Source organism: Formica exsecta, unplaced genomic scaffold (genome assembly GCF_003651465.1).
Source record: "Formica exsecta isolate Colony F162 unplaced genomic scaffold, ASM365146v1 scaffold194, whole genome shotgun sequence".
Classification (NCBI taxonomy): Eukaryota; Metazoa; Arthropoda; class Insecta; order Hymenoptera; family Formicidae; genus Formica; species Formica exsecta.
Genome location: NW_021849240.1, coordinates 778,613 through 788,357, shown reverse-complemented (window position 1 = coordinate 788,357; position 9,745 = coordinate 778,613). Strand labels below are relative to the sequence as shown.

At 32.2% G+C, this 9,745-nt stretch overlaps 1 protein-coding gene across 3 annotated transcripts; it reads right to left on the bottom strand.

Annotated features, from left to right (window-relative positions):
* Window positions 1-2,995: 2,995 nt before the first annotated feature.
* Window positions 2,996-8,240, bottom strand: LOC115234111. 3 transcript variants are annotated; one of them, XM_029804865.1, is made up of 4 exons: window positions 7,947-8,240; window positions 5,160-5,426; window positions 4,296-4,565; window positions 2,996-4,034 (listed from the first exon to the last, which is right to left on the bottom strand). In XM_029804865.1, the coding sequence occupies exons 1-4, from the start codon at window positions 7,968-7,970 to the stop codon at window positions 3,915-3,917; spliced, it is 681 nt and encodes a 226-aa protein (XP_029660725.1). In that variant the 5' UTR covers window positions 7,971-8,240; the 3' UTR covers window positions 2,996-3,914. The 3 variants fall into 3 exon arrangements, with proteins under 3 accessions (XP_029660725.1, XP_029660726.1, XP_029660727.1); XM_029804866.1 differs by having other exon boundaries at window positions 8,060-8,237; XM_029804867.1 differs by lacking the exon at window positions 7,947-8,240 and adding an exon at window positions 7,745-7,920.
* Window positions 8,241-9,745: the final 1,505 nt, after the last annotated feature.

Here is a 9,745-nt window from a genome sequence, read left to right as displayed (position 1 = left end):
ATATATATATATAAAGACTTCTGTCATATATATTATTCACTTTCTCTATACATCATATACATACACAGAATAAATACTTTTTGCATACACATGTTGATCTAGATCTTACACAATGTTATTTTATCCATGGTTTCAAACGACCGATTTAATGCAAGAACAGTTCCAAGTCGCGACATATTTCCTAAGTATACTTATATTAACAGATACACTTGCTAAACAAATTACGCCCAATTATTAACAAATTGACATTTTGATCGACTTTAGTTGTGTGTGTGTTTTTGTGTGTGTGTGTGTGACCTATCCTTCCTTCTCCCCTTCTCTTCTTACTCTCTCAAATTCATTCAATTCAGTAATCTATTAAAAAATATAATTAATTGACAGTTCTATCGTAATATACAATGTCGATTGTTATTGACATTCCTTTTTGCAGACTTTAATATAGTGTGCGCTCTGATTTATTATAATTTCCGAACTTAGTGCGAATGTAAAGTTATGGTCCAATACGCAAAAGAGATGCGTATTCTTTCAATTACATTGATTTACAATATTAAATATTTGAATATCGGCGATTACACAAATATTTGTATCAGAGAGACAGATTTACTATATATATAATATAATACTTCGAAATATATATTTAAAGACGGACAAAGTATATATACTGAGAATGACATATAAAAGTATAAATGACAGTTGACTGACTCTGAGACTTAAATATTTCCTGCTGGAAATTAAGTATTGTGTATGCGTGTGTACGTGAAGAAAAATGGTATCCACAACTAAATCTTTCCTACTCTGTAGAAAAGACGAACTTTCCGAATCGATTAGATTAATGAAATCTGAAGAATGCTTTATTTATATACAATATACCCCATACATCATTCTTTGTGCTTCCAATAACTATTATATAATAATGCTGGTCATTTTCTTACTTCCCGGATTTTATATATGTATATATTACAAATATGTGATCACACAACACACATTTTATTTGCAGAATGGTAAAAAATAATTCGTAATCGAGTAATATTCCCAGATAAAAATAATTAATAATTTGTTTATGCAATTGAAAACTATTTTATATGGCATGAATAACTTTGTTGGATAATAAGGTTAATCGGAAGCACCGAAGTTAAGCAGTCACTTTGTCTTTCCTCGCATTCTAATCGATTCATTAAAATTTTCTTGCGTTCTAGAGATTGCACATATTTTTTATTTATTATCTTTTAACTTGTCTCTCTATATACATATATCTATACTCGGTATACGTACGCATGCATGCACGCATGTACAAGAAAGAGAAAAAAAAGAGAGAGAAGTTAGAAAGAGTAAATAAACACAATTTGTGTACAATATACTTCTAATAGAAGAACTAGTAATGTGTAAAATATTTCGTTGTTTTAACATTATTTTAAAACACAATAGGCTCTCGTGAAAAAAAACCCTCGCATGCGTACTTACATGGTTATACATTAAATATTTACGTGGATTTTACATTAAATATATCTGAGGCTTAAAAAAATTGTAATTAGAATATAAGTATTTCTCGGGGTTTAAATGCTATATGAAATAACGTATGGTAATATTATGTATTCAAACTGCATAACTGCAACTACACCAGTATAAATGTTTCCCTTTTGCTGTAAAATACAAAAAAATGATTTTTATAAAAACAAATATAGGCAGGTACACTGTATTATATTTTGTTGGAATTCTTCGATTACTGTTTCACTACTTTGCCCATCATGAATTTACATTACAATAACATTGTGGCCTCATTCGTGGGCTTGATCTAGGATACTTTCATGTGTTTCATGAGTTTCGATTTTCTCGAACATTCTTCACAGAAAAAACCACTACTTTTAGAATTGTTAGTTATTTAACCATTCTCTCCTGGGTAGAAGATAAGAAATTTTTAATGCTTTTTAATACTCGTTTCTTTAAAAAGAGCCTTATAAAGGATTAGATTCTTTTCTGCGCGTGTACTGTAACAAAGCGATACGATCATTTCCTTTTTATCATTTCCTGGCGTAAACAATATAAAAAACGCTCTGCAACAATATCCTCTTTGATAATAAATTTTTGTCTTCAAGCATTCACATAGCATAGTACAGCCGAATGCATTAATGAAGTGTGTTTATAATTATGAAAAATTTCTCTGTCATATATCTTAAAAAGAAGATCTTTTTGCAATTTGTATAGTTTAACTACTCGCAAAAAAAAACGAGAAGAATCGGAAATTCGCCTATAATAAAATATATTTATAAATACTTTATACTGAAATGCATCCGACTGTATATGCCTTAAAATCTTGATATGTACGATAATAAACGTACTATCAAAACTTTCTTTAATAAAAGTACATACATACATACAAAGCTTAAAAAGTAAGCTAAGAATGTCTAACTCTGGACAAATAACTCTATGTTGGAAATTACGGCATCGAGAAATAGGCCGACTATCATAAATTGCATGTTTCGACTTTCGATGTGGATATGCTTAATGCCATATAAAGTAATTTGTAGAGCTATTAACATAGCTTTTGTTGCAAATGTGATGCTCAATATAACAAAAACACAAATAAATTCTTGAAATATATATATATATATATTTTTTTTTTTTTTTTCAACCATTTTCTTGCGATAAATGATGCCATCAACCAAGTAGAATGCCAAGTTGAAGAAGAAGGGGTAGCGCACCTCGCCGCGAGCGATGCAGGCAAAATGTCGGCGGGATGCGATGGCACACGTATCTGCATGCATGCATATACGCTCGTGCACTTACACACACATATATACATGTATATATATATATATATATATATGTGTGTGTGTGTGTGTGTGTGTGTGTGTGTGTGTGTGTGTGTGTGTGTGTGTGTGTGTGTGTGTGTGTGTGTGTGTGTGTGTGTGTGTGTGTGTGTGTGTGTAATAAAGAGAGAAAATGTATATATGTGTGTGTGTGTGTGTGTGTGTGTTTGTTTGTTTGTTTGTATGTGTGTGTGTGTGTGTGTGTGTGTGTGTGATACCATTCTACCTAATATGCCAATACATTGGTCAATGATAAAGCTGGCGTATTACATGGCGTAGTGCATGTGCAGACCAAATTCTTTTATATAGCACATCATATAATATGTTAAAACATATGCCAATCATAGAGCATATATTTTTTGTTATATTTGTTAAATAAAATTGGCATAGTTTTTAATTTTTTCGAGCTCGTTTAAGTTGTATATATTTCCTTGTATCTTCAAACCCAAGAGAAAAATATCCAAATATTATAGAAATTTATATGAGAATATATATATTTTGCAAAATTATAAGATATATCATCGTCAGACTTTCAAATAATGACAGTTCAAAACGCAACAATTTTGAAGTGATGGATCAGGATGTCGTATTCATTCTTTCATATCCATCATAGCTCTATTGTAAAATTCCAATTGAAATGAGCGCAACACAATTGATAGTAATAAAGCAGACGCTATAATAATCAACGTGCTCTCTCTCTACAATTAGTCTTTACGAGCCAGTCACAATAAAAATAAATAACTCGCGTTGAGAATGTCAACGTGGTTGTCACAAATGTCGAAGATAATTTCGCAAACGGCCTATGTCGTCTAATATTTCGCAATATGTGTAGTACAATCATAGATAGTTACACACAGGTTTATATCGAATGCTAAGAAAATAAGAGTGGCGAAATGCACCAGAGTGTCTTTCCCTCTCTTTGCGCAGCATTAGATATTTTATACATAATAAAATATATAAATGCATTATACATATTTGTGTGACATGAGGCTCTCGTCGATATTTCCTTGCCGTTTTTTTTAGCGCCGCTTGCCATTTTGTGCGTGTTATAATCAGGTAGATGTCTGGCCCGTTGAGAGAAAAAACGGAACCGGAAGAAATGTCGGTTTACAGAAGAGCGCAGGCAGTGCCGTGCATCACCTCGGAGATGAACATCGGCGTACCGGCGCTGAGGCCGCCGTCACCCTTATCTTCACCCTTCTCATAGTCGCAGTCAAAGTAATGGCTCTGAGACAAAATATATCTTATGATGACACAATGTACACGTTTGACATTTTAAATAGAAAATCGCAAATAATCGATAATATCATGTCGATAAAATAAATAAATCGAGAGAATAAAGTTTCGAAATTGCGCGAATTAATCCTATCGAAATATCAGTTTGATTTTTAATCAAATATTTAATTCAAGAGCAAAATTTTCAATGTTTACATATTTTCCTTTAATCTATCTTAAATTGTAAAACAGACATATCTTGCAAATATATACCTGACAATCTAGACATCTACAATGATCACTCATTTTGCAAGTTATGCCCCACTGTTTGGCCATTGCTTTGTAGAATTCTTTGCTCGATTTGTGAAGTATCTTGGGTGTTTTGGCTGCTTTTTTGTCCCCACCTCCAGGACCGCCATTGTCATCATCATCCCCATCACCGTCCTCAGCGTTCTCCATGCTCTTTTCTTTACTGAGAGCCCGTTTCTTCTCGTCTTCCTCCTTTGTCTCTCGTAGTGCAATGGCTGACGATTCCATTCGTGTCTAAATTATAATATATTCGTGATTGAGAAAAGAATTGAGATGTATTTCCAAAAGACTTCTTTATCAATCAGAGTAAGAGAAAACAATATCGATCTTTGAGTTGCTGAAATTTCATCGAAATTTCCGTTAATAAGAAATTATGGAGCGATACTGTGCGTCTATAATACTTTAATTACGCGCAATTTTTAGCAGTAGTATAGCAATCGCAACAATAGTAATATTATACAATGTGCGACGAGACCGTTTGTCATAATGCGATGTGTAAATAACGAATGGCGTGAATTATCAATCGCACGCATCTCTGCAGTTTATATGTGCATCGCATATTAATCCGTGTATCGCATTTTCTATCAATGAGTTGTCGTGGATCAGTGACCTAAAGGCTTGAAGCGCATATTGTATTCTTCGATGTTTGCTTCTTATATAAAATTCATCGTATTTCTACGTGCAATTCATGAAATTAAATACGGTCTGTACAACATTCATTCGACAGTAAAAAAAGTACCAACCAAATGTTATTTTTATATTGTTTAACAATTTAATCTGGACTAAGATTAATCGATAAATTTTTTATTTGAAATATAGCGCACTTGCCTCTTCAAGGACGTGTTCATACGAAGGCGGAGGCGAGTTGGGTATCATCTGTTCTTTTCTAATCGACAAACAATTCTTGTCCGTTTCCGCTTCAGGTGCATCTATAAACTCGTTTGTACCCGACGGCAATGATTGATTAATTTGTTGTTGCTGTTCTTCAAATTCTACACTATTGCTGCGACTATTGTCGGAATTCCGCGACTTCAGCATCTTTGAGAAACGAAGCTTAAAAGGCGCCAGTTTGACAAATTTCTTCGTCTTCGTGGTCTGTAGAAAGAGTAAAGATAATATTTTTATTTGCTAAACAAATCACTCGAAGAGAATTTTTACTTTGACCAAAAATAATTTTACAAATATATGTATGTAAATTTTTTTTTATATGTGTGTAACAAACAAAAAAAATTTAAACAAAAAAGATGAGATCAATATATGAATACAAAATCATATGAAAGATATATAAAAGAGTAAAGAACTAAAAATGATATAAACCAAAGGCGCAAGATAAAGATGCAATAGAAAATTTATTAGCTTTAGATTGATAATAATTTAAAATAGAGATAGCGAAATTTTTGTTTCTCTCAAACTCTTTCATCTATCTTCTGATAATCAAAGTTTTCAATTTTATCACATCTCCGCGTTTGGTGTCTTCTGTGTCGGAGCCAATTTGGCAAAGAAATTAAGTAAGAAAGAAAGTACTATTTACTAAAATTTATACACATAAAAAAATTTGTTAAAAGCAGATGCTTAGTGAAATGATACGGAAAGATTGAGAATATTGATCTATACGACAAGATATGCAACCGAATGCATCTGCTGTTGACCTACTGACCGAGTTTGCAGATATCAACGGTCGACGCCACTCGACTTGGCGCATTTGCGACCGACTTTTAGACGCGAAGCTTATCCCGCCCTTAAGTCCCTGCCGAGGAAAAGTTCGAATGAAATCGAGGGCAAACCCAAAAAATTTGATTCTGACACGTTATGCCGCTCAATATTATTATATATTTCGATTTGATATGGTGCGCGAAAAAATAATATTTATTTTTATTAATAATTATGTGTTTTCAATAAAATGTAAGAGGATTAAAACATATTTGCTACATTATTATTAATGGTGTTTTTTCACACACACACACACACACACATATACAAATATTATAACTATATTATTTTATTAAAGTAGAAATATATACTAATATATGTATTTATATGCATATTTAATCTATATTTTAATCTAACTTAATTAAATTCGCTAAAAGAAGACTATAATTAATTAATTAATTTCCGTTATTGAGAAGATTTTGAATTAAATATTGCGAGCTCTCGGGGCAGACAAAAGAGATTAAAGTTTTAACCTTTTGTATTGATTGATATTATAGTTTTAATCTCTTTATCATGATGTCGAGATAGAACCAAGAGATATATCGATGAGTCTCAATAAAGACAAATCATCTCGATCGTTTTTCATCTTTTTTTCCCATAGTTTGAAATTAATTCTATCCTACAATCAGACATTCTGCAATTTCCTATCGACTTAATGACAGAAAGCAATGAGAAAAAATAGATTCGCAATTAGTCAGAATTGGAATTTAGGAATTCAGGTAATATACGTATTCGCAGCATGCCGAGTTAACAAGATTTGATTATGACAAAAAACGCTATAAGAGAACGAGAACAATATAATAAATATTTTAATCTTTAAGCGATTTAAAAAATTTTTATTATATTAAGCCAGAGAAAAATATCTTTATTGTTTAATTTTAACGCATATTGTATTCTGACTGGTTTTTTAACACATAAGAGCACATGTATAAATCTAAACTCTCTCATAAAAGTTAAAAAATTCTAAAATAAAAATGCATCAAATACAAAAGAAATTAATTTATATTATGCGCGCGCGCGCGCGCTTACACACACATACACACCACAGTTGATCAAAAAATCTGCCGTTGAATAAAAGTAGGTTTAATTTTAGACTAATTGTATAATTATTCGACATAATTTTGCTCCGATTAAATTGTCCATTCAAATTCCGTCTTTACATCTGTGCAGTTGACAAAAAAAATCAGAATGCACAGATGGTTTTCTAAAATATATTTGTAAGTGAATCAGTCCTATTTAAAGTCAGACATCGTGTCACAAAAAGTTGTAAACGGCACTATTTATGAAAATTGTATCACTCAAACATATGTATCGGCAACATAAATTGTTTTTTTTTTTTATGCTGATGGAATGATATATATTGAATGGTTAATTAATAGATAGGATCTGTTTCTTGTCGTACACCTTCAACGATTCTTTTCAATTGGCGTACATTTTATGTTACTTATGTATATGATATATATGTATATGAGATGGAAAAATAATGAAATTTGAAGATTTTTAATTTTCATTATGTCGTCATTTTTTATTTTTTATTTTTTAAATGCGACGTTATCACTTTCAATGCGACATCTCGTGGGATATCACCGGCAAAGAGATACGAGCAAAAAAAACAATATATATATATATATATATATGTATATGAGAGATGGAAGCATACGGTTATGCAAATATAAGAGTGCAAATGCATAATGATAACACACAATTGGTGAGAGAGCAGATGTATGTCCTTATCGGATAAAGAATACAAGCACTTCGTGTCGAAATATTCCACCCTCCACCATCGTTTTATTGATCGCCGATGTAGATACGCGTTTCGAAATATATTGACGCAACATTGTATACACACAAGTATAGGAAAACATATACATACACGCCATGCAACGCGCACGCAGGTACTCGTACCTTGTCGGATAACACTGTTTCCATTCGAATATTTTCCGGTAGCGTTTTCTTTCACAAATTTTCGTATCCGCGAATGTTGGAGCGAGATTATCGCCGTTGTTTGTTGTACTCACGTGATGTTTTTGTTCGCGCGAATGGCTGCAATCCCTGAGCAACACACGACACACGAATGTCCGGATGTGTCAAGACTCGCACGGGGGTTTGTTAAGCCGCGACAGCCATGTTGTCGAGGGTGTAGCGCCCCTAACCGGGATGCTTCGAAGTACAGTTCTCTCTTTCCACCTCGGTCCACCACCCCCAGAAGGGATGGCTAGAGGAAATATATTCTACTATTGTTAGTCTGAATGAAATTTTCGACGAATTTCGAAAAGCCATTAATCGCTCAAAAGATCTACGTACAATAAACATGTTTAGTAATATTAAATAATAATCAAATAAGCAAGTTATTTTCAAAAATTTCAATTTTTTCTATAGTTATAGCTCTTACGATCATTTCAGAGATAATGTTTTTTTAGCAAAAAATATTAAAAAATACCATATCATTTATTACATTTTTGTAATTTTTTTATGTTAAGTGAAGCTTAAAAGGGAGTGTAACACCACCTTTGTAACACCGGGTAACATAGATTTTAAATTACAATTTTATTGGAATGAAATCTACTTGTGTTGGATTAAAAATATATAATTTTATCATCTTTCTCTCCCTTTCCCTCTTATTTTTTTTATTTACGAAACTTAATTTATCAGAGAAAGGCTATTATTTTTAATATCAACAAAATTAATTGAATAATTCATTTGACTGCATTTCATAAATGTAATGGCCTCCTTATATCTATTTCTCCATTGAAATTATTATAAAAACAGTCGTTTTACCGCAATCGAGCGATGCTTCTTATAAAATTCTTTTCGTTATCCTTGACTAGAACAAAGAAGGTAAAGTTCTAAGTCTCCTCTCGAATGTGTAACTATATATAGCAGAAAAATGCGCGTCGTGGACACAGAACTTTTTCCTTCGTCTTTTCGCGAATATGATAAAATATTGCTTGTAGGGAACAGATGGATAAGAAAATCATTAGCCGCGATTTATTTTGACTCCGCTGTCGCCGATCCCTCATTTTCATCGTTCTTTTATCAGTCACCCTATTGGTACAATACATCATTGAAACCTCTCGCAAAATTTAGCCTTTCATCATGTAATCAAACTTGAGACTTGTCAAGTGGACTCTATGATCTGTCATTCTGAGACCCTATATTTCTCCGCCCAGGATTGCGGAGGATCGTTGATGATCCGGGATATTTTAATTAAAAATTTACTACCGCGCTTGGACGTATATTCCGCCGCGGTAATGGCAGCGATAAAGACATGAGATTGTTTCACTAATGAGCAATAACTGTGCAAATAACAGATTAACTGTGTCATTTGGGTGACATTTGCGACGTTTAAATATCTTAGAATCGATTATTCTAGGACTATCTAATGTCGATTCCGAGCTATTGTTTCGTTAGATAACATATCAATACCGGAAAAGATAATAGATCATTTAAAGACACAGACAGAATTCTCGTGATTAAAAAAACACGCTAGCTAAAAATTCGCCTTTTCAATCGTGAATAATTTTATAATAGGTTTCTTAAAGAATATAATTTTCCTCATTTATCTTTTTTCTCTTTTAATGTATAGTCCGTTAAAAATTTAATATTTTTAATTATCTTCTCAATTATGTTAATTATTAAATATATATTTTGGAAATCAAGATAAAAAAGGCATCATATTGTCGATATAAAACATTAATATTTCA